Raw genomic sequence first — 25,275 nt, 5'->3', positions numbered from 1 at the left:
CTGTGTTAGCTCTCCTAACCTGCTGTGTTAGCTCTCCTAACCTGCTGTGTTAGCTCTCCTAACCTGCTACATTAGTTCTCCTAACCTGCTGTGTTAGCTCTCCTATCCTGCTGTGTTAGCTCTCCTAACCTGCTGTGTTAGTTATCCTATCCTGCTGTGTTAGCTCTCCTAACCTGCTGTGTTAGTTCTCATAACCTGCTACATTAGTTCTCCTAACCTGCTGTGTTAGCTCTCCTAACCTGCTACATTAGTTCTCCTAACCTGCTGTGTTAGCTCTCCTATCCTGCTGTGTTAGTTCTCCTAACCTGCTGTGTTAGTTCTCCTAACCTGCTGTGTTAGCTCTCCTAACCTGCTACATTAGTTCTCCTAACCTGCTGTGTTAGTTCTCCTAACCTGCTGTGTTAGTTCTCCTAACCTGCTGTGTTAGCTCTCCTAACCTGCTGTGTCAGTTCTCCTAACCTGCTGTGTTAGTTCTCCTAACCTGCTGTGCTAGTTCTCCTAACCTGCTGTGTTAGTTCTCCTAACCTGCTGTGTTAGTTCTCATAACCTGCTACATTAGTTCTCCTAACCTGCTGGGTTAGTTCTCCTAACCTGCTGCGTTAGTTCTCCTAACCTGCTGCGTTAGTTCTCATAACCTGCTGCGTTAGTTCTCCTAACCTGCTGCGTTAGTTCTCCTAACCTGCTGCGTTAGTTCTCCTAACCTGCTGCGTTAGTTCTCCTAACCTTAAATTGGTTCAGGTTCTGCGGAGCTGAGACACAGTACCTTTGGTTCTGGGAATTTTTTATTAGTATTATTACTTTTTATTTATTGTCTATGTCATTTTCCTCAGCCAGCAACACGAGTAAGCAACAGCAAAACCATACAACTCCATATTAGAATAGTTTTCTATTCAATTGGTCAGCTTTTCGTATTCTATGTGAGAAAATGATATTTCCCTCGAGGTGCTTTCATATTGCAGGTGGCGCACAGGGAGAGAAACATGCATTCCCAGTCATTGTAGCCTTCAACATTCTTAATGCAGTCGTGGAAAAACACCTTTGAGAATTAGGTCAAGGTTAGGAAAAGGGTTAGGCTTAGCTAAAATTCTACACTTGTCCCTGACGCGACAACTAGATAGAGCTGTGCTAGCCACAACCATAGAAGCTATCAATTCTGAAAAACCATCAGTATCGTAACACCGGCATAATGAATTAATGAGGTGTGTGTCTGTGTGTGTAAGCCACATGACAAGCAACGCTGCATAATATGGCCTGGGTTTGAGACAGGGGGGGCCTATACCTAGCTCAGATGGAATAACCATGAGCTGAATAGTTCATTCACAGCTTTCCTGACAAATGTTGAGGGTTTGATTATCTCAATTGATTCTAGCTGAAATACTGGGGGAAATGTCCATTTCACAACTACAAAATAAAAACACAAGAACACATTTTCCTTTTGGGCTGTTTATTATTGGGGTAACAGTTGATTTCTTCAGGATGGATTTATGGGTTACATTATTTTCAACAGAAAACCTAACTGATCTATTCTTCTCCTTATCCTACGGAGGTGCTTTAGGTTAGTTAGTAGGCCTGGAAAAATGTCTCCACTCTTTTATATCTGAATGTAGATGACAAATAAGGAAAATCAGTCTTGAAAAGGAAAATCACTTCGTTTCCCTTCTGCTCGGTCACAGATGTGCCGCTAAAACACACATCTACTCCTTTAAAGAAAGAAAGAAAACTCTCTACATCATTTCACCATCTGGTTTTGACACAGTCGTGAGTGAGAGTCTGAACGTAACAGATTCTTCAGTGCTTTGAACAAATAGAGGAAAACAAAATCTCTCACTATTCTGAGATACTGGAGCATATGTAACCAACAGTAGGCTATACAATATATCTACTTTTCAGGGAGATTCAAACGAAAACTATACATCACCTATACATCTGCCAATATATCTATTGTTTATACCATCCATATGATAGTTTAGCAAGCTTTTCCGTTAGAAAAATACAATTTGGTCTGTTTCTTTTCTATTGTGCCATAGCTTTCTGACTGAACAAGACATTGTACATTTGGTCTGTTACTATGGCTATGTTTACACAGGCAGCCAAATTCAGATTTTTTCCCCTCTCACAAATTGTTTTTTTGACCAATGGGATCTTTTCACGTCATGATTTTCATGAAACCATTTTTTTTAAAGTCTGTAGCAAATTGAGTTACAAAACTATGATGCATCTGCAAAAATTAACTATCATTCTGAGGACTAAGATATCTAGTTATTGGGAAAGTAAATGTAACATTTTCCCTGAATTTTGTACATTTTCACCCCAAATTCTCATTTCCCGAAATGTGTCCGGAGTAAATTCTCAGGTCATTATAAATGTTTTCTTTAGAAAACCTAACACAAACTATGTTGCTGTACATATATCATACATTTGTCCATAAATCATAAAAATTTATTACTAGTTTAAGTTTACATTAAACTATAATATTTATTACATACAAACACAGTGTCTGGGGACGTGTTTCATTACTGTAATTACCAAATCAGCTAGAGCTCAAATTGGGTTGTCGGATTTCATTTTATAATAACTGTACAATTTCATTTGAAATATAAAAATTCTCAAGTGTTATGTTTAACTCAGGCCTTGTCATTAGGGGAGCAATATTAACAAATATTATAAATATATATATATAACTTTTTGCGACTTCGAAAACTGTTACGGTAATGAGAGTTTTGTGAAAAGGTTGGTCAAATGCATAATATCTGATTAAAAAAGTATAATAATGATGAAATAGATAAGCACAGATCCTAATCTCAGTGATTCAAGAGGAAATTCCAGGGAAAACTACGCCCAAATTCATTTTTTGTTTTTTAGTTTCATGAGAATTGCCTATCGGAGCTTTTTCAGAGCTGATCTGATTGGTCAAAAGTCCAATTAGTGAAAAAAAAGTCAGCCATAGCCACTCGTCAATCAATCAATGGTCACCATCTCTTCAATGTGCCAGAGCATCGCTGGTCAGCTACCTACTTGTCTTTCTCTGTCAGTTAATCACCCAAACCATATCTCTTGGAATGACAGAAAAACAAAATCCTATCTGGATGAACTGAGTTAGTATGGAGTCCTTCCCAGTGGATGGATAGCTTACTATGAGCTGGGGAAATAAACCACTAACATTACATTACTACTGCTGGCTCTGGCTGGGACAACTTCACAGCCTACACAGGGGAGGTCTCTCCAACCCTGTCCCTAGAGAGCCACCGTCCTGTAGCTTCACTCCAACCCTAATCTAGCACACCTGATTCTAATAATTAGCTAGTTGATAAGATGAATCAGGTAAGATACTACTGGGGTTGAAGTGAAAACATACAGGAGGGTAGCTCTCCGGGAACAGGGTTGGAGAGCCCTACCTTAAAGTCTAATCCTATAAAGCAGAACAGGAGCACCCTCTACTGGTCAGATATGGGATATCTATGGTGTGCTAAGAGCATTCCCGGCCCTGCCCTCTTCTCTCCCCGCCCCTAAGGTTTATACAGGCTCAGGTCTAGACCAGGTTCAGGTGTGTGTATATATATGGATCTACATGTACATACAGTGATGGTAACCTACACACAGCAGTGTGATAGCATCAGTGCCTCCACAGATGGCTCCTTGAGTGTCCACTGACTCCACTCCTCTGGCATCACGTTGGCTCCCATCCCTCCTTCTAGTGCGGGATTCCAACAATACTTTTGGTCCCTTAGATGTGAAGTCTCCCCTTCTTTCACCCCTTCCCCTCTCTCTCCCCCTCTCCCTGTTTCGCTTCCACCACTTTTCCAGTCCAGCTACTTGCTTCATCATCGTTAGCGGTGCTCCTTCATCCGTTAAGTCTCTCCTCTCAGGATGGAGGCTCCCAAGAACCAGGAGTGAGACGAGACTGGGGATCTGAGAGAGAGAGAGAGAGAGAGACAGCAGCAGCTGTTAGAAGGCGCTCGGCAGTCAATTAGAGCCGGTTTAAACACTGTTTCTGTCTCCTCTCCTCTGCTATAACATCACCACCCCAAGGACTAGCCTCCTCCCAGACATAAACACTAACACACTAATCAACTGTCTGTCTGGACACTCTCACACACACACTTTAAATCAGGTGTCTGTGCTCGCTCCCTTTGATTGAAACCTACAGTCGTCCAGAGGGGAGAAAACAAGTTAAACTCTCTGGAGGAGAAGCGACACCTGAATCAGCCTCTGTGTGTGTGTGTGTGTGTGTGTGTGTGTGTGAAGCGACACCTGAATCAGCCTCTGTGTGTGTGTGTGTGTGTGTGTGTGTGTGTGTGTGTGTGTGTCGTAGCAGACTGACCAATAGGGTTTCAATGATGTCTAATGTGTTAAAAGAGAACGTTCTTCCCCTCTCTGTGGTCTCCTGACACCCCACCGTGACTAACACTGAGCTACACACACAGTGGTGGGGTTAGTTTAATCACAGCCAAAGAGGCTCGTCCTCAGACAGACCACACAGAGCCCGGGGGAGTAAACCCGGAGGAGGACGGAGTCGGCCTTATTTCCGGGCCTGGCTACAGGATCCATATTTTACTAGACAGAGTGAGTGAAGAGAGGAGAACGCTTGAGGACATCTGTACTCATAAAACATTGTGATATACGATGGTATCGCCCCCTATTGAACAACCCCCCCCACCCCCCTAAAGAATGCTAAAATCCCCCGTTGGACTATAGCGTGAAATCACATGCTACAACTGGACGAAAGAGGCTAAGTGCAGGCAAATATTTTCTGATATTATTTTCTGGTGGAACTTTTGGCATGGAACAGGTTTGCGCGTGTCTGTGTGGCGCGCACATGATGGAGCACAGTGACAGTCGGCTGATGAGGAACTGGCTGTCTTGCCGTATTTAGGTTCTACATCAGGGGCTGGATAGAAGCAAAGTCTATCGTCCTCAGACCTGGATAACATTTGTTTTATTTGTCACATCCTCCTCTCTTTATATTGTTGGTTCAATCTCTCATAAAGCTGTGATTGAGAATAGCCCTTGCCTAAGGACTCATTCTTTTTGAAAGCGGAGCCTTTAATTAACCTTCTTAGGCTGTTTGAATATTTGGGAAATCGGCCAGAACTTCAGAACTTTAACTAGCAGGAGGATTGGCCACTTGACGTCGAGGGATTTCTCTGCATCACACACATTATTTCTTCCTTCGTGAGCTTAAACTTGATTCGACTTGCCATTCAATTTTCCTACAGGCTATCGATTTTTGTTCTCCCTCATTATTACCCTGGCTACTTACGTTTTTAGGCTATTCAAACAGCTTTTTGAGATGAAAGCGTAGCCTAGCCCAAAGTAATATGCCTATCGAAATGGAGAGAGAAGGGAATACAGCCCAAAGAAATTGAAAACAGCAAGATAGATAAGGATTAGCTGTCATATCATGTGTACAAAGCATTACGAACACCTGCTCTTTCCATGACATACTGACCAGTTGAATCTAGGTGACATCAATCAGTGTAGATGAAGGGGAGGAGGCAGGTTAAAGAAGGATTTATAAGCCTTGAGACAATCGAGACATGGATTGTGTGTGTGTGAACCATTCAGAGGGTGAATGGGCAAGACACAATATTTAAGTGCCTTCGAACGGGGTATGGTAGTAGGTGCCAAAGGACATCCAGCCAACTTGACACAACTGTGGAGTCGAGATGGGCCAGCATCCCTGTTGAATGCTTTCGACACATTGTCGAGCCCATACCCTGACGAATTGAGGCTGTTCTGAGGGCAAAAGAGACAGAGAGAGAGACAGACATAGACATAGACAGAGAGAGAGACAGACATAGACATAGACAGAGACAGAGACATAGATAGACATAGATAGACATAGACATAGATAGACATAGACATAGATAGACATAGACATAGATAGACATAGATAGACATAGATAGACATAGACATAGAGACATAGATAGACATAGACAGACATAGACATAGACATAGATAGACATAGACATAGATAGACATAGACAGACATAGATAGACATAGATAGACATAGACAGACATAGACAGGCATAGACATAGATAGACATAGATAGACATAGACATAGATAGACATAGACAGACATAGACATAGATAGACATAGATAGACATAGACATAGATAGACATAGATAGACATAGACAGACATAGACATAGATAGACATAGACATAGATAGACATAGATAGACATAGATAGACATAGACATAGATAGACATAGATAGACATAGACAGACATAGACATAGATAGACATAGACAGACATAGACATAGATAGACAGACATAGACATAGATAGACATAGATAGACATAGACATAGAGAGAGAGAGAGAGAGAGAGAGAGAGAGAGAGAGAGAGAGAGAGAAACAATATTTTCTGACTGGACATTTTGCTCTGATTTGGAGGAATTCTCCACTCTATGTAACATATTGAACTAGGCTATAGCAGGAATAGGATATTACTCGGTATGTCCCTCGTGTGCTGCCCTGCTGTACACCACCCAGTCAAGTTCAAATAGGCTAAACCAAGTTCAAATAGGCTGTCTATCATCGTCAATAGATGTAATATCGCCCCAACCCCACTCTCCTGGCTCCATCTCTATCAGTCCCCCCCCACCCCTCCCTCTCTCTCTTTCATAACAACCCATTTCACACGTCGCTTCCTCTTTCTCTCGACAACAAGATATCGACAAAGACAACCATATGTGTAGTGAGGCTCACCAGAGCATTGCCTTGGACCGAGTGCTGACCCCCTTAGCCCTGGCGCCGCCGGGCGGCGTGCTGACCGGTGGCGTGGCGTTCCGGTGGCTCCTCTTATGGGACTCCAGGTAGAGTTTCTTGGCGAAGGCCCGGCCGCACACGTCACAAGCGTGGAGCGAGAAGTTCTTGGTGACACGCACCTCTGAGCTACTGCTGCTGCTCTCCTGGTGGGCGTCATGGCGACGCGTGTGGAGGGGCGTCGGGGCGGGGGTGTCGGGGTGTTGTTTGTCGTTCTTACGGGTGACAGGTGACCCGGTTTGGGCCTCCTGCTGCCTCTCCTGTCTCTCCTGGTTACGAGTGACCGGAGTGGAGGAGGAGGTGGAGGAGAGGAGGTCCTGTTTGCGTGTGACTGGGTAGGAGGAGGAGTTGTTGAGGAGCTCCTGTTTGCGTGTGACTGGGGGCGTAGGGGGAGAGGGGGCCGAGTGGCACCCGTTCACCTCCTCCTTGACTGTTGTTCCTCCTCTCTTGTTGTTGTTGGCATTGGGGGGAGAGTTGAGGACCACCTCAGCCGGCCGCTTGACCGCACGCGACTCCAGCTTGGGGACGATCTTGGCCAGGTAGCCCGTCGACTTCTTGTGCACCACCGTCACGTGGCGCAGGACGTCGCGCTTGCGGCGGGACTCGTAGCGGCAGAGCGGGCAGCGGTAGAACTTGATGAAGATGTCCGTGCCGTCCGTGTGCAGCTCGATGTGCTTGGTGAGGTTCTGGCGCGAGCTGAACTGACGTTTGCACAGCTTGCAGAACAGCTGCTTGAAGTCGAACCCCACCGAGAGCTTCTGAGGGGGTCTCCCAAGAGTCCCACCACCACTACTAGTACCACCGGTGCTGTTGATGGACGTGGAACGAGTCCATGTCTTGGGGCTGCCGCCACCCTCTTCCTCTTTGATCTTTTGACCTGCCTTGGTTGCCACGGCGACGCCCTTCCTATCCGTGTCGCCAGGCGACGAGGCGGGGCTGAAGTCAGGGTCGTCCCAGGGTTCCGGCGCCTCCTCTTTCACGCTCAGGCTGTTGCTAGGGGTGCTGTTGCTAGGGGTGCTGTCAGTGTTGCTCGTTGTTTTGCTGCTGTTGTTTTTGTTGCTCGCCGTGGATGTGGTTGCGGCCGTGGTCACGGAGGCGGAGCTAACGTTCTTGAGGTTCTTGAGATTGTAGATCTTGTGGACGATGCGCATGTGTCTCTTTAACATGACCTGGGAGCTGTACTTCCTCTTGCAGAGCAGACAGCGGCAGGAGGCCAGGTTGTACAGGGCCGATGCCAGGAGAGAAGGGGCGGGGGACACCGCGGTGGAGGCTTTGGGGGGCTGAGGGGTGGTAACACCCGCGGCTCCTCCGCTCTTTGAGGTGTGACCTCTCGTGGGGGAGGAGTTGGCGCTCTTGCCGGGAGGCGTGGCCTCCAGGGACAGCGGTTGGCCGGGTCGCGTGGCGATGTCCGGCGTGATGGTGTCCCGGCGCAGGCCCCGGTGCACCTCGTCAAAATGGCGCCGTACGTTGGCCTTGGTGGCGAAGGACTTGAAGCAGACGGGGCAGGACTTGCCGCTGGGCGTGTGCAAGGGGCGGGACCGACCTTTGACCATGGAGAGGAGGCTGATGGGAACGGTGCGCGTCTCAGTGAACTTCCGGAGCTCCTCCAGCTTGGTCTGGTGCATCTTGCGACAGTGGCGGCGGATGCTGCGGCGAGAGTTGAAGTCCTTACCACACAGGCAGCACGAGATGATAACGTCCTCCACCTAGGGAGAGAGAGACAGAGAGAGAGTATTACAGTGAGCGAGCGTGTGTCTGCTTGCACGCTTTCTCCTGTATGTACCCACCCCGCTCGTAGACCCCTCCTCCTCGGGCTGCGCCGCCTCCTCTCCTCCATCCTCCTCCTCCTGGTCACTCCTCTCCTCCCCCTCTCCCGTCTGCCCATTCTCCGGCGTCCCTCCCTGCTCCTCCCAGGGCTCAGGGCTGTGTGTGCGGGTCCCTCCAGGGCTGTGTGTGCGGGTCCCTCCAGGGGTGTGTGGAGCCCGGGGGAAGTGGGCCAGCTCCTCGGAGGAGGACAGGAACTGGAACACAGCATTATTGGAGGTCTGGATTGGCTCCAGGCGCATCACGTAGTCCGGCCGGTCCTTCCTGGGGTAGATGGTCTCCAGGAGGTCCTTCATGGCCACGCTCTGCTTGTCACCCTCACCCGCTGGATCTAAGGGGCCAGGGAGGAGGAAGAGAAAGGCGTTAGGAAGAGAACGTTTTCAATCAGACACCAATATTTGCTCCCAAATGTGATGTGTTTTGAGCCTAGAGACGTCACAACACTAAGGAACATTCCGAGAGAAGGAACATTTTCAAACTTGCCAAAGGGAGAAACAAAAACACAACTCTTTTTTTCTGTTTCCAAATAAGATATGTAATGAGCACACTGTGACAACAGCAAACACGTTTCAACCACATCATTAAATACCAATTGAACATATCTTTGTGTTTTCACAGACATGGTCTTTTTTGTCGTTATATGATCACTAGTTCAGTACACAGATGAGATAACAGAGGATTTCCTAGATGACTTGTATTTCTAGATATAGACAGACGTCATAGAGAATGGAAGAGTAGTGGATATTGAGGCTGGATCAAAGACAGAGGCTGGAGCATGAAAGAGAATTCAGTTAGAGTATAGGAGGAGTATGGGACTCCAGGTATAGGAGGAGAGGAGAGAAAGGGACCAACTACATTAGGGAGAGAGAGAGACATGGAGAGAGAGACAGAGACATGGAGAGAGAGACAGAGACATGGAGAGAGAGACAGAGACATGGAGAGAGAGACAGAGACATGGAGAGAGAGACAGAGACATGGAGAGAGAGACAGAGACATGGAGAGAGACAGAGACAGAGACATGGAGAGACAGAGACATGGAGAGACAGAGACATGGAGAGACAGAGACATGGAGAGACAGAGAGAGAGAGACAGAGACATGGAGAGAGAGACAGAGACATGGAGAGACAGAGACATGGAGAGAGAGACAGAGACATGGAGAGACAGAGACATGGAGAGAGAGACAGAGACATGGAGAGACAGAGACAAAGACATGGAGAGAGAGACAGAGACATGGAGAGAGAGACAGAGACATGGAGAGAGAGACAGAGACATGGAGAGAGAGACAGAGACATGGAGAGAGAGACAGAGACATGGAGAGAGACAAAGACATGGCGAGACAGACACATGGAGAGAGAGACAGAGACATGGAGAGAGAGACAGAGACATGGAGAGACAGAGATAGAGACATGGAGAGACAGAGATACAGACATGGAGAGACAGAGACAGAGACATGGAGAGAGAGACAGAGACATGGAGAGAGAGACAGAGACATGGAGAGAGAGACAGAGACATGGAGAGAGAGACAGAGACATGGAGAGAGAGACAGAGACATGGAGAGACAGAGAGATGGAGAGACAGAGAGAGAGAGACATGAGAGACATAGACATGGAGAGAGACAAAGACATGGAGAGACATGGAGAGACAGTGAGAGAGACCTGGAGAGAGACATAGACATGGAGAGAGAGTGAGAGAGACAGAGACAAAGACATGGAGAGACAGAGATACAGTATGGAGAGACAGAGACATGGAGAGAGAGACAGAGACATGGAGAGAGACAGAGACAGAGACATGGAGCGAGAGACAGAGACATGGAGAGAGAGACAGAAACATGGAGAGAGAGACAGAGACATGGAGAGAGAGACAGAAACATGGAGAGAGAGACAGAGACATGGAGCGAGAGACATGGAGAGAGAGACAGAGACATGGAGAGACAGAGACATGGAGCGAGAGACAGAGACATGGAGAGAGAGACAGAGACATGGAGAGAGAGACAGAGACATGGAGCGAGAGACAGAGACATGGAGCGAGAGACAGAGACATGGAGAGAGAGACAGAGACATGGAGAGAGAGACAGAGACATGGAGAGAGAGACAGAGACATGGAGAGAGAGACAGAGGCATGGAGAGAGAGACAGAGGCATGGAGAGAGAGACAGAGACATGGAGAGAGAGACAGAGACATGGACAGAGACATGGAGAGACAGAGAGAGAGAGAGACATGAGAGACAGAGACATGGAGAGAGACAAAGACATGGAGAGAGACAAAGACATGGAGAGACAGAGACATGGAGAGAGAGAGAGAGACAGACATGGAGAGACATGGAGAGACAGAGAGAGAGAGACATGGAGAGACAGAGAGAGAGACAAAGACATGGAGAGATATAGAGAGAGACAAAGACATGGAGAGAGACAGAGAGAGAGAGTGAGTGTAGACCAACGAAGACCATGAGTGAGTGAGTGAGTAAAGTGGGTGAGTGAATGAGTAAAGTGAGTGAGTGAGAAAAGTGGGTGAGTAAAGTGGGTGAGTGAGTGAGTAAAGTGGGTGAGTGAGTGAATAAAGTGGGTGAGTGAGTGAGTAAAGTGGGTGAGTGAGTGAATAAAGTGGGTGAGTGAGTGAATAAAGTGGGTGAGTGAGTAAAGTGGGTGGGTGAGTGAGTAAAGTGGGTGAGTGAGTGAGTAAAGTGGGTAAGTGAGTGAGTAAAGTGGGTGAGTGAGTGAGTAAAGTGGGTGAGTGAGTGAGTGAGTAAAGTGGGTGAGTGAGTGAGTAAAGTGGGTGAGTGAGTCAGTCAGTAAAGTGGGTGAGTGAGTGAGTAAAGTGGGTGAGTGAGTGAGTAAAGTGGGTGAGTGAGTGAGTAAAGTGGGTGAGTGAGTAAGTAAAGTGGGTTAGTGAGTGAGTAAAGTGGGTGAGTGAGTGAGTAAAGTGGGTGAGTGAGTGAGTAAAGTGGGTGAGTGAGTGAGTAAAGTGGGTGAGTGAGTCAGTAAAGTGGGTGAGTGAGTGAGTAAAGTGGGTGAGTGAGTGAGTAAAGTGGGTGAGTGAGTGGGTGAGTGAGTGAGTAAAGTGGGTGACAGAAAAAAAAGAGACAAGCATTGACAAAGAGGGAGAGAGACAGAGAGGACAAGAGAGAGTCTTAGACAGGTGTAGCCACGTACCGTCGGGCTTGGACAGTCTGGTGAGGCAGTAGTACTCTTTGTGGGTGATGAGGTTGGGCAGGCCCCGGAACAAGCTGCGACATGTCTTACACTCAAAGATGGTGTCCACCTCATTCAGCAGCATGTGCTTCAGCTGGGCAGTACCTACACATACACAACACCAGGGGGCAGTGTTAGTGAGCGCTGGCGGATACAGACAGACAGGACAAATAGGACTGGTCGATCATCAACTCCTAGAGCCTATAACCCTTCGGTGTTTGCATACCTGAGGGAATATGAGAGGTGTAATTAAATACATATGGTTTGGTGGAGGAGCGATCACTATTTTTCATTCAGATGTGCAAACATTGAAAGAGCGGAAGCCAGCTGTTGCACTTGAATCATGTTTCATAGCAAAACGCATGACTGTGGTTCCTAATTAAAAAGACCTCCGTGCTATCTGAGTAGCGTGACTAGATGTTACCTGAGCGGAAGACCTCTATGATCTGCTGGATACCAGACTTGGAGGTCTGGAGCTGCTGCTGCAACAGAGGAGGGTCGCCTGGCTCCACGCAGTACCCTGCAAAGGTCACACACTTCAATACAACACTTCACTCTGCCCCCAGCCATGGAGTGTGTGTGTGTGTGTGTGTGTGTGTGTGTGTGTGTGTGTGTGTGTGTGTGTGTGTGTGTGTGTGTGTGTGTGTAGGCCCCTCCCCCGCCCCTCAGGGGGTACTGGTTTAATCTGACCCCCCCTACAGCCCGGGGTCAGATGGTGACCAATCAGATGCGCCGACACAGCCAGCACCAAACACGGGAGTAATCATTACGCCCATTCTGTCGCAAAACGTTTCGTCTGTTGCGTTTACTCCAAACGGAAAACGCAAACGAGTTCCTATTGGAATAATTCAGTTAGGTCCCTCCCAGTTTTGCTCTGTTTGCATCCGTTTGGTTCTTAACGTTTTCCGTAATGAATACACCTTCTCCCCGGTCCCTCTCCTCTCCCTCTCCTCGGTCCCTCTCCCCGGCCTCGGTCCCTCTCCTCTCCCCGGTCCCTCTCCTCTCCCCAGTCCCTCTCCTCTCCCCAGTCCCTCTCTTTTCCCCGGTCCCTCTCCTCTCCTCTCCCCGGTCCCTCTCCTCTCCACGGCCTCGGTCCCTCTCCTCTCCTCGGTCCCTCTCCTCTCCCCGGTCCCTCTCCTCTCCCCGGTCCCTCTCCTCGGCCTCGGTCCCTCTCCTCTCCCCGGTCCCTCTCCTCGGTCCCTCTCCTCGGCCTCGGTCCCTCTCCTCTCCCCGGTCCCTCTCCTCTCCTCGGTCCCTCTCCTCTCCCCGGTCCCTCTCCTCTCCCCGGTCCCTCTCCTCGGCCTCGGTACCTCTCTTCTCCCCGGCCTCTGTCCCTCTCCTCTCCTCTCCCCGGTCCCTCTCCTCTCCCCGGCCTCTGTCCCTCTCCTCTCCTCTCCCCGGCCTCTGTCCCTCTCCTCTCCCCGGCCTCTGTCCCTCTCCTCTCCCCGGCCTCTGTCCCTCTCCTCTCCCCGGTCCCTCTCCTCTCCTCGGCCTCTGTCCCTCTCTTTTCCCCGGTCCCTCTCCTCTCCCCGGCCTCGGTCCCTCTCTTCTCCCCGGTCCCTCTCCTCTCCCCGGCCTCTGTCCCTCTCCTCTCCTCGGCCTCGGTCCCCCTCTTTTCCCCGGTCCCTCTCCTCTCCCCGGCCTCGGTCCCTCTCCTCTCCCCGGTCCCTCTCCTCGGCCTCGGTCCCTCTCCTCTCCCCGGTCCCTCTCTTCTCACCGGCCTCGGTCCCTCTCCCCGGTCCCTCTCCTCTCCCCGGCCTCGGTCCCTCTCCTCTCCCCGGTCCCACTCCTCGGCCTCGGTCCCTCTCCTCTCCCCGGCCTCTGTCCCTCTCCTCTCCCCGGCCTCTGTCCCTCTCCTCTCCCCGGTCCCTCTCCTCTCCCCGGCCTCGGTCCCTCTCCTCTCCCCGGTCCCACTCCCCGGCCTCTGTCCCTCTCCTCTCCCCGGTCCCTCTCCTCTCCTCGGCCTCTGTCCCTCTCTTTTCCCCGGTCCCTCTCCTCTCCCCGGCCTCGGTCCCTCTCTTCTCCCCGGTCCCTCTCCTCTCCCCGGCCTCTGTCCCTCTCCTCTCCTCGGCCTCGGTCCCCCTCTTTTCCCCGGTCCCTCTCCTCTCCCCGGCCTCGGTCCCTCTCCTCTCCCCGGTCCCTCTCCTCGGCCTCGGTCCCTCTCCTCTCCCCGGTCCCTCTCTTCTCACCGGCCTCGGTCCCTCTCCCCGGTCCCTCTCCTCTCCCCGGCCTCGGTCCCTCTCCCCGGTCCCTCTCCTCTCCCCGGCCTCGGTCCCTCTCCTCTCCCCGGTCCCACTCCTCGGCCTCGGTCCCTCTCCTCTCCCCGGTCCCTCTCTTCTCCCCGGTCCCTCTCCTCTCCCCGGCCTCAGTCCCTCTCCTCTCCCCGGCCTCAGTCCCTCTCCTCTCCCCGGCCTCGGTCCCTCTCCTCTCCCCGGTCCCTTTCCTCTCCCAGTCTCCCCGGTCCCTTTCCTCTCCCAGTCTCCCCGGTCCCTTTCCTCTCCCAGTCTCCTCAGCCACTCTCCTCTCCTCAGTCAGGACAGACTGGCCAACAATGACTGAATAAATATATTGTATCTAGTGCTCCACAGTATGTTTGAAGGACTTCAATCAAACTAACGGTAGGTTGGTGTAGACAAGTGGGTAGTCTTACCTGGTGTCCTGGGGGCTGCGTCAGGGCCAGGGTTAAGGTCAGTCATTGGGTTAGGGCTGCTGGGCTGTGGCTCGTCTGTCTGGCAGCACTGGTCTCTGGTAACATGGCTCTCAGGTTCAGGTTGGGGCTCGTCCTGGAGGATCTCCTCCATCTCCACTTCCATCCTGCTGGAACTCTGATACGTAGACAGACAGAGACAGAGAGAGAGACAGAGAGACAGAGAGAGAGAGAGAGACAGAGAGAGAGAGAGAGAGAGAGAGAGAGAATGGTGAAGTTGACCTTTTAAACCTCGCAGACATTCCGGGGCTATACAATGGTCAGGGAAACACTGGGACAGAGGGTGTGGGGTGCGGAGTTGGAAAAAGAGGTACAGGTAACTGCCAAAATAAAGGAAACACGAGTAAATGAGGGATACAAAGTATATTGAAAGCGGGTGATTCAACACAGGTGTGGTTCCTGAGTTAATTAAGCAACTAACATCCCATCTTGCCTGCGGCGATATATAAAAATGACCAGTTGCCCATTATTTGGACTACCATGGCTAGAAGAGATCTCGGTTACTTTGAAAGAGAGGTCTCAGAGGAGCACAGGGGGTTTAAAGCTGTTCTGGTTGCGTTCGTGGTGTCCCAACGCCCTAATAGGACACTTTATGTTGGCGTTTCCTTTATTTTGGCGGTTACCTGTACATCTACAGACACTCTACTACTAGTCTGTGTAACACCAGCGCTATACGTGTTATAGGAGAACCATACCGATATAGGAGAGACACAGAAATACTGTACACGGCGCTACGGAACCGCTTCTATCGCTGCATAATTGGTCTGAGTAAAGATACCTAATGACTCATTATGCCAAACGCTATTTGATCAGCGGTGCTGTTGCTGATCTCGACACCTGCTGTGTCACGTGGCATTGTTTGGCTGGGTCTGATAAGGGTGGGTGGTGGTTCCACTACTGGCTGGGTGAGACTCTCGCCTGTCTGTCTCTCGGTTTCTCTCTCCGGGGTGATGGAGATGTTTCCCTGCACACCCAGCTAACACACACACACTAGGCTGTCAGAGATAAGGGACTCTACACTGGCCCTTGGCTTCTCTTTCTCTCTCTCCCCTCCCCTCTGAATAGTTTCTGAAGGCACTGTAAGTCTGATGAGAGAGAGAGAACTTGTCATCTCTCTAACTGAGTGATGAGTAAACAGTGAGGAAGACTGTTTGTATTTAACTACTGTATGACAGACGCTGTGAAAAGGAAAAGGGGAAGACAGAGTGGTCTGGAAACAGGAAGGAGTGCAGGGATGGTACCTGAACCACTGAGAGGACTCTCCTGGTGTGTGTAGATTGGGAGTCAGGATATAAACATAGTACACTGGGGGTGAGGGGCTATTGTTTAGGAGAGGAGGGGATAGTATATATTTGGGGTTCTATTGGGACTGTGTACTGGTAGGATATATACTGAGGTTGAGGGGGGAAACTGTCTTGTCTCTACCTTCGTGTGTTGCTGAGAGGTCTTCCTCGGAGCGGATTTGGCCTTCACCATGCTGCTCTCTCTCTACCCAAACACCTGCAACAACACTGGAATGAGCCCATGTTTCAGTGTGTGTGTGTGTGTGTTTTCCATCATCACCAAACCATGTTTAGATGCCGTCACAGGGGTGAAAATAGAGGTAAAGCCCCCCTCTAGTGGTGGTCCCAGGCTAGTGCAGTTCCATCCACCACATCCACCTGCCTGACTGTCAGCACACTTCCAAGTCTTCATGTATTATTCCAAGAAAAGAGTCTGTTTGTGTGTGTGCCTCTATCAGAGACTGCCCAAACCATATACCCCCCCCCCCCCCCCCCATACACACACACACACATTATATTTTCAATGCACTGTGAAGTTGATTAACGGTACCGTCTCTGACTGTAGCACGTATTGACCACCAGGTGGTGACAAAGTCCATGTTTTGGAAGTCATGTCAAAGAAGACGCCACAGTAACTATTTGATTCTCGCACTACCGCCTGAAGAGTCAACCCCCCCTGTCCTGAGTCTGGTTCCTCTCAAACTAACTTCCTTCCAGGTAGTTTTTCCTGGTCACTGTGCTAGTGCTTGCTGACTCACTTTAGGTTACTGGAAGGCACTTTACAAATGTTTTGGTTTAAGTCGGTGTACCTGTCCTCAATTTGCACAGATATGATCAAAACTAGTTTTCAGATTTCTATTCTTCCGAAACTAACGCATTGGGAGGAAGATGGTCATCTCCGTTTCAGAGCGGGGAGAAATAGAACATGTTCATTGAAGAGTTCAGCCGTAATGCTCTCTGACAGCATCAGACAGAACGGCCGGGTATCACTGGAGTCAATCCAAAGTCGTGAGGCTCAATCAGAAAACACGCAGCCATCATCAGAGAGGTGACCTGATGATGAAGACTTGGTAACACGCTCAGGCGTTTCCATGGAGACAGAGCCCGAAGTAGTTGTTCCTACTCAGGTAATATGATGAAGTGTGTATTTATCAGTGGGCCTGTAGAGACAGACACTGCTACCAGAACAAACTCACCAGAGAGTCATTTAAAGGGGAAATCTGTGATTGCTACGTCATTTATTTAGTTTTGCGTTTAAATTCAGGACATACAAATGTCCCATTGATTCTTGAAGAATATAACTCAAATACATCATGACCTTAGTTAGCTGAATTGTTTTACCCCATCAGAAACCAAAATATAAGTTTTACTCCTTTGCTAGTTAACAATGTTTTGTAGACAAACACTGTATAGCTTCAAAACATGGTTAAAACTATTTTTTTTAATGTTGTTCTCATGGATGGTCAGTCCTTGCACCCATAGCTCTGTTTATTATTTTAAGAGTGGGTACATTTCTCCAGCTTCATCCCTAAGCTATTTACCGAATCCGTGGCGGGGGTCATTGATGTGTTATTTATTTTTGAACTGCAGATTGCCCCTTTAACGTCGCCTGATAAGATGTACAAAGTACTGAAAGTACTGAACCCACACCTGCGCAAGACTGCTGCAGCTAAGCAGTGAAAATAATTGAATGAAGAAATGACGGGAAAGTTCACAGCAATTATTTCTGTGTGAAAGGGATGAGTGTATAAGTGCTGGAATAAAGAACGGATGCCTCTGTTCACGTTGTAACCAGTGTGAGACACTATAACCTCACGTGGAGACTGGCTGCTGCCCTCATAGTCACACCCACTAGACACAGAACCAGCACACCATAACGCAGGTCTGCCCTTATAGTGAGTGATTCTCAACTTAATCAATCTAAACCCTATCTAACCATAACAATAGGCTGGCCTTGGATGTTTACATTCAGTTGTTAGGCAACCCTCTCCTGGTGATTTTAATTAATCTGAAGAAGAATTTGACCAAAAACATACATCATAATAGCATTATATAGGCATACTTTATCTTGCCCTCGGCTAGTCTTCTTAAAATGGGCTAAAATCCGTTTCCAAAGTGGGCACTGTTTAGGCCTATACTTTAAAATCATAACCCAACATTACCAAAATATGTCACTCATCTCCACATGCTAAATACGGTCAAATTAAAATGCATTCAGATGATTTTCATTAAAGTCAATGAGAAAATAAAATACAACTTTTTGTTTGAAAGCAGAAAATCACCCGAGACAAGTGTAACTAACATGCGCAGTACCCAACGGGGCGCAATAACAAAACCAAGCGTTCAGTTGGATAATACGCCCCACTCGGGACGAAACCAGAAATGGCACTGCGTTCCCCCGCTTTAATCAAAAACGATGCCTTATTTTTATGATTCATTATCTACAATTTAATGTGTGCGCTATTCGTAAGGGCTTTACGGTCGAACAAAATGTATTGGTACGTTTACCATACAGTGGAAAAAATATATCCATATTTTGAGAAGTCGCGAGATATCGACACCAGCGACTCTACAAAGGGTCTCGTCAAACATGAAGGACGAAGTGAACTGCCCTCGCTGACTAACAAAAGTCCCTGTGAGCCTGCCAGCCACCATCCCCTTACGCATTCCACGCAAGGGGGAAGAAATTTTGCCAATCCTGTAAAATAAAACACCATAAAACGATGCCTACACTGTTCCATTACATCTCCAATTTGCATTGATTGTTGGCGTTTGGTTTATAGTTATCTTTCAGCGGGTAGCAGTCTCCATTAGCAACTCCATATCCCATGGGCGTGCGAGGGCCGCGGGCTGTGACGCAAATGCCACTTGTGAATTGCAAATTTGACATATCTAATTCAGTGTGGCTGGATGACTATTCAACCCGCATTAAAAACTATAACACCCCCCCCCCCCCCCCCGTCCTGGGAGATGTGGCGATGCCAATAGCCACTAGCCAGCATTTTATGTTAGGATTCGTTGCATAACTCGCCAGCCCAATTTAATAAATTGTGCACCGAGAGCGAACGGGTGCAGTAGCCAGTGTGGATATTGTTACGTTTTGAATATGATGGCCCAATCAACACAATACATTGCAATCGGCGCGAAATGACACAGCGGACTTATACGATGTGTACACAAGACGTGGAAAGCGAGTGACCTCGCTAAACATGGATCTATGGTAGCCAGCACTTGGCTACGTTCTGCTAGGACGCATGCAGCTGACGATAGAGAGGAGTGGAACTTGGGACTGCATTCATACATAGACCATACGAGCGCCCGGATAAAGGGCTGCATGAATACTGTATTGTGTGCTCTTTTCTCCAAAAGTCCCCAAGTATTTACAAAAGGTTCGCCAAAAAATATTGTGGCGAAACACAGGTGGTTTCCGCAGCTGCTGATATATATGGAAGCCCATTCCCGCCACCAATTTTTTTTTTTTAAGTCTACCATCTCAGCATTTTGAGAGATACCTACATCAACATTTTGAGATGGATCATACATATATAGGAAATGTTTCTTTATTTGTAGTATTGTGTGGCGATTTCCATCTATCCACGTTGCAGAGATCGGCACAGCAGGGCCACCAGCGAACGAAAGGTCATCTGGCATTTGCCTTATCACTTTTGATTTGGTTTAATAACAAATATTGAACAAAAAGCATTGAAAAGATGGGACAGAGTAGCCTACTGTCGTTTAGACTGAGTTGTCAACTCGTGCACAATTCCTCGGGTGCTTCAGTCTGATCAACTGTAGCCTACCCACTGTGCACACACTGGTTGAATCAACGTTGTTGAAATGACGTTGAACCAACATGGAATAGAAGTTGAATTGACGTGTGCCCAGTGGGTACTGATAACAACCGCAGCTAACAACCACCACATTTGGTTTATATACTAACTTTAGCTGGCTAGGCTACCTAGACACGTTCAATTCAAAATGATTGATTGGAATGATTCAATCAACACAACAGTGATGACATGCTGTGTGATTAACTCTTCATTTACACGTGAAAAGGTCTACCTGATGCAACCCTGTTAGTTGTATTGTCCAATTGCAGTTGTCTCTGTCTGTGTGAAGGACTTCCCATTAGTTCATTTAAAAATCTATAATTCATATGAACAAGTACAAGGTTGCTGCAGTTTGACAGCGTTTTGTATGTTTCAATCCTCAACTGAGGCCCATAGAAAAAATGTAATAAAAAATATGACCTGATTAGAAAAAATGTTGGTCCCATCATAGTCCATATAAAACTGTTTCACAGTTGATTTATTACCAGATCATACCCTACAACTAGGGTCAGGAGTTTTACCTAGTTAGGTTTGCCTACCAGATCAGGAGGGACTCTGTGCTCCTCACTCTGGGGCAGCACATAGGCTAGCTGTTAGAGCTTTGGACCAGTAACTGAAAGGTCGCTGGTTTGAACACCCAAGCAGACAAGGTGAAAAATATGTGCCCTTGAGCAAGGCATTTAACCCTAATTTGCTCCAGGGGTGCTGTACTACTATGGCTGACCCTGTAAAACATTTCACTGCACCTATCCGGTGTATGTGACAATACAACTTTTTTTTCTAAGAATCATCCTATATAGGCTATATGTCGAAATGTCAACGTAGTATCTCAAAATGTTGATTTATGTAGGCCTATCTCAATATTTCGAATTAGTATCTGAACATATTGAGATAGTATCTAAACAATTGGACTTAGGTATCTAATTGTTTTGGCGTAGTATCTCGACATTTTGAGATAGTAGGCCGCCTGTTGACATTGTGGGAATGGACTTCCATAGATATGTGCAAAGCAGCATATCGTTGCGCAGCACTGAACTTCCCCAGTTTTGTGCTAACTACGTGACGTTCCAAAGGACCATTTTATTCAGGCTGTCCTCACTGGCAATCTGGAAGCCAGAGCGCAGGACATTTTACCGTTCTCATGGCACGATTTGCATTGCTCCATTATCCCCGAAAATCTCCTTTACACGGTTATATTGTCAGCCTCAAAACGCCAGTATTTTGAGCAACAAAAGACCAGCTTAACTTGATCAAAGCAGGAGCCAAGTACAAAATGCACCTTTCAAGCCGTAAAAGAGAGGCCCCTTCTACATTTTGCAGCATGGCAGGGGAGTGCGGCGTAAAAACGGGCTAACCCATACAAAATAAATACAAAGAGAACGTACAACACTCACATAAACACATCCATCACCATCTTAGGGAAATCCCTAAACCTCTCTCAGATATTTGGCTTTGTAAAGACTCTCCCGAGTGGACGATATTACGAATGTAAAACGCTGCGCTTTGCGGCTCTGTGCCACCTTTTCCAAGAAGCAGCTTGGCGCACAGACCGGTGACCCTTCCGGCTTTGCGCGTCTTTATAACGACTAGATTTTACCAACAAATCTAATTTTAGCAATGAAATATGACTAAATACATCTAGTTGTAACTATCATCGTATTTGAGGCCCTGGAAATATTATTTAAGGGCGAGTTTGAGTCGCCGAAACCAATTCCTCTCCCCTCCATGGACAGGCAGAACAAGAGAACGATGACGCCATTTTCTGCAAAAACAACCACGTTCGGGGAGCCAAGGCGAGGGCTTTTACGCTTCCATAACGCGTTCCAGGTCTTCGATCAGACATTTAGGGCGAATATAAATGTGTTAAGAATAGTTCTTACCTGTAGAAGTCTTAACCTGACGATGGAATCCGGTTTCACTGAGTAAAGCTACGGGCTTGGGCCGGGGAGCTACTTCGAGTCCGCGTCCCTGTCTGTAGCTAGCCGGAGGTTGTTTATTACGCCTCTCAGCGCTCGTCTCTCGCGCTGAACAGTTCCTCCAGCAGCTGCCTTTGTGCACTCAGAGGGGACTGTTCAGCTAAAGGCGGCCGCTGCGCAAAGGTGCAGCACTTCTACTTTTCTTTATAAATGCCAGTCTCGTTGGCACTTTGTGGGGTAGGAGAGGAATAGTTGACCCCCCCGTGATCGAGGAACACTGTTGCCAAATTCAGGCCGTTTAGTGCTCCATTTACTAAGCGCGCGCACAGGCTTTCCAGAATCCAGGACACACAAATTAAACCGAAACGTTAGCTCGTTTTGTTCTCTTCCGCGCATTCTTATCGTTGTTAGAAGTGCATTATTCCTTGGGAAAAGTCGTAAAACGCTAAAGCAGAATGTAAAGAATAAACTGGCGATTTGGAACTGTTGGAAATGTTTCCCCATGGCCATTTATAATTTCTGTGTTTGGAGTTTATTTAATGGTAGGGCAAACAGAACAATGCCACAATTTTGAGAAAAAATACATTTATTTCAATAAATCTAAGTTATTTATCTTGCCACCAAAACCCAACCTGCAATTGTTCACCTGCGGGTTGAAGTGAACGAGTAGTCTATCCAGTGATTAATTTGTTTCATTAAGGATCAAATAAATGACTTTCATATGTGATAAGATAGGCCTATATTATAATAATGATACATTTATATATTTCAACATTTCCCTTGATACACAGGAAGACAGGATTTCCCCTAAAGAACGCATCATCTACAGCCCTTTTAATAATCTTATCTTATTTTTTTTAAGTTTAGTCTAGAACATTCCAGTAGCCTATTAGATAAGCCTATATTTTCATATTGCATAACTAGTCCTACAGCATAGCTACAATTAGTCAATGCAGATTATGAATTGTAGTGATATGTTAATATTGGTTGCAATAACGCATGTCCAGCATCGGCACCAGCCTGGTCTCATAGACTAGACATAACATAGTAAATCCTAAATCCGGGACACTCAAATTAGTGTGATATGTTATGTTTGGTACTTTTACATAAAACAGAAGGTTACTTAAGGCAAAAAATAATGGGCTGGTTGGTCGGGGTGGATGGGTGCGCATATAACTGGATAATCTAGCAACCCAAAGGTTGCGTGTTTGAATCTCATCAAGGACAACTTTAGCATTTGACCTAATTAGCAACTTTGCAACTACTTGCTACTTTTAATCTACTTTTCTACTACTTAGCATGTTAGCTAACCCTTCCCCTAAGCTTAACCCTTTAACCTAACTCCTAACCTTAACCCTAACCCCTAGCCTAGCTAACATTAGTCACCTAGCTAACATTAGTATTAGCCACCTAGCTAACATTAGCATTAGCCACCTAGCTAACGTTAGCTACAACTAATTGGTATTCGTAACATCATCATACATCAACATCTAGCAAATTCGTAACATAATGTATGAATTGAAAATGTGTAATATGTTGTAAGAAAGGGATGATGGACATCCACAAATTAATACATTCTATATAAAACTCAGTGGAGGCTGGTGGGAGGAGCTATAGGAGGACGGGATCATTGCAATGGCCACGTTTGACTCCGTACCATTAATTCCATTCCAGCCATTACAATGAGCCCCTCCTCCTATAGCTCCTCCCACTAACCTCCACTGATGAAAAGTAACATATCATACTAATTGGAGTGTTTCAGATGTACTTTTACTATGTTACGTCTACCCCTGTGTCCAGGTTGCCGGCACACAGTCTGAATTTTTGTTTTTATGGATAGCCAAGATTAATTTTGGCATACAAGCAACCTTGCCAAATAGCTTACCCATATGGATTGATAAAATGTTGATAAAATGTAATAAAGTTTCTACAACAGTTGTGAATTCATTTAGGAAAATATGATTTTCAGCATTAAATGTTCTAGTGTGCTTAATAGTGAAGAGCTAGGATAGGTGGAGAGACGGGGCTACTCACAGGTTCCATGGAATGCCATCTCGCAGGTGCTGCAGCATTTTGTTGCTATGTTACCGCAATCTGTCGTGAACGCCGAAAGTGTCGCTTAGCTAATCACGTGCTGAATAAAAATGTGGACATGGCAAACAGTGCACTCTAGGCCTAATGCCACGAAGATTTGCGCAAAGATGTTCTATTATTCACTATAAACTGGGTGGTTCGAGCCCTGAATGCTGATTGTCTGACAGCCATGGTATATTTGAGCAATAAGGCGTGTGGTATAAGGCAAATATACCAGGCTAAGGGCTGTTCTTAAGCACGATGCAATTTGGAGTGCCTGGATACAACCCTTAGCCATGGTATATTGGCCATCTACCACAAACTCCAGAGGTGCCTTATTGCTATTATAAACTGGTTACCAACATAATTAGAGAAGTAAATATAAATGTGGCCAATATACCACAGCTAAGGGCTGTGTCCAGGCACTCCGCACTGCATCGTGGTATATTGGCCACATTTATTTTTACTTCTCTAATTATGTTGGTAACCACACCTCCTCATGCTTTATTGCTTAATTAACTCATAAATATCAATAATATTACGCTAATCATTCAAACATAGGTCTACAAGTTATGGCTGTAGGTCTGCAATATCTCACCATGTGATGTGTGTTTTAGACATTATTTTAGATTCAGTAGAACAGGTATTATAGGCCTTCATATTGTTTAGCCTATGTCCACATAATACAGTATTAATAACCAGTCTAAAAGTAGTTGGAGCCAACTTCTAGCGTAGGCTACAAATTGGGGCTTCTGAAAAATATCGTTGTTGTGGTATTTGAGTAGACCTCTTGAGTTATAATCCCCGAGACCAGACCCTGTCCTTTAGGCCCAGTGAGAAATACAACAAAAGGTGGCCACCGCTATCGGCCAGACAATTAACCAAAGGACCAGCATTAAACCATTATCATAAGAATGCTGTTTGCGATGGGGGGGAAAGCCCTCTGAATTCATTGACATGCTGCATAGTGTTGGAAACCTTTTATGTCATCACTTACATGCAAGCTGCCTTTGCCATTTTACCTACCGACATCTTTTTGACATTTTGGAGCGCTAGTTTCTCTTTGTGTTGCTATACTAACCACTTTACAACACACAAATAGGCCTACTTGTGAATAGCTAGGAACTATTCCCTTTTGTTTTTAAAAGTGAACAGAAAAGGCTCTTATGAGGCCTTCCAGCAAGCCTACCAATTCTTGCGATGAGGCGGCACCTGTTGCTACACAGTCTATAAAAGCAGAACTTTTTACAGGTGGATGGATAGGCTACTGTGAAGAATAGGATGAACACAGCTCTGTAGTAGCCATCCCTACACACCAGGACTTGTTGTTCACTCAATATATTACGAACGGAAGGATGCTCCCTGCTCAACACAGCTCAGACGCCAGTGTTTGTTCACCGACATAATGATCAGGTCTGGTTCCAAAACGGATTCTGGCTCACCTACTAGACTGTATACCAAGTGATAGTTTGTGGTCATGTGTACAAGGGGACTCAAAGATATCCTAAACATCAGTACTACACCCACTTTTGGTCTTTACTCACTGCTCCAGTCCATGTGGCACAATCCATACATTTTATATTAGGTGGGCCTTGAAAGTGCCGCCCTTGCAGGAATGAGGGGAATGGACTTTGCAAGTGTACAGAGGACTAATTCAAGTAAATGGAAATGTATGGGTGTCTG

The 25,275-nt window shown here is 46.9% G+C and overlaps 1 protein-coding gene across 3 annotated transcripts; it reads right to left on the bottom strand.

Annotated features, from left to right (window-relative positions):
- Positions 1-1,427: 1,427 nt before the first annotated feature.
- On the bottom strand, positions 1,428-21,807 carry LOC139565781 (zinc finger protein 800-like). 3 transcript variants are annotated; one of them, XM_071386338.1, is made up of 8 exons: positions 21,484-21,806; positions 15,916-15,990; positions 14,434-14,608; positions 12,208-12,303; positions 11,745-11,888; positions 8,560-8,927; positions 6,716-8,478; positions 1,428-3,909 (listed from the first exon to the last, which is right to left on the bottom strand). In XM_071386338.1, coding segments are annotated over exons 2-8 (2,598 nt in total). In that variant the 5' UTR covers positions 15,967-15,990; positions 21,484-21,806; the 3' UTR covers positions 1,428-3,908. The 3 variants fall into 3 exon arrangements, with proteins under 3 accessions (XP_071242439.1, XP_071242438.1, XP_071242440.1); XM_071386337.1 differs by lacking the exon at positions 1,428-3,909 and having other exon boundaries at positions 6,712-8,478; positions 21,484-21,807; XM_071386339.1 differs by lacking the exons at positions 1,428-3,909; positions 15,916-15,990 and having other exon boundaries at positions 6,712-8,478; positions 21,484-21,807.
- Positions 21,808-25,275: the final 3,468 nt, after the last annotated feature.

The sequence above is a fragment of the Salvelinus alpinus genome, chromosome 37 (genome assembly GCF_045679555.1).
Source record: "Salvelinus alpinus chromosome 37, SLU_Salpinus.1, whole genome shotgun sequence".
NCBI lineage: Eukaryota > Metazoa > Chordata > Actinopteri > Salmoniformes > Salmonidae > Salvelinus > Salvelinus alpinus.
Note: the sequence above shows the minus strand (reverse complement) of the source record. Positions and strands in the feature narration are given on the sequence as shown.

Bases quoted from the DNA above. Each gene is read 5' to 3' on its own strand.
- LOC139565781 (XM_071386337.1), bottom strand. From the start codon at position 15,966: ATGGTGAAGGCCAAATCCGCTCCGAGGAAGACCTCTCAGCAACACACG. The intron at 14,609-15,915 runs GTAGAGACAAGA...TCTACGTATCAG, and splicing joins CCTCTCAGCAACACACGAAG to AGTTCCAGCAGGATGGAAGT. The intron at 8,479-8,559 runs GTGGGTACATAC...CTCTCTCCCTAG, and splicing joins AGGAGGGGTCTACGAGCGGG to GTGGAGGACGTTATCATCTC.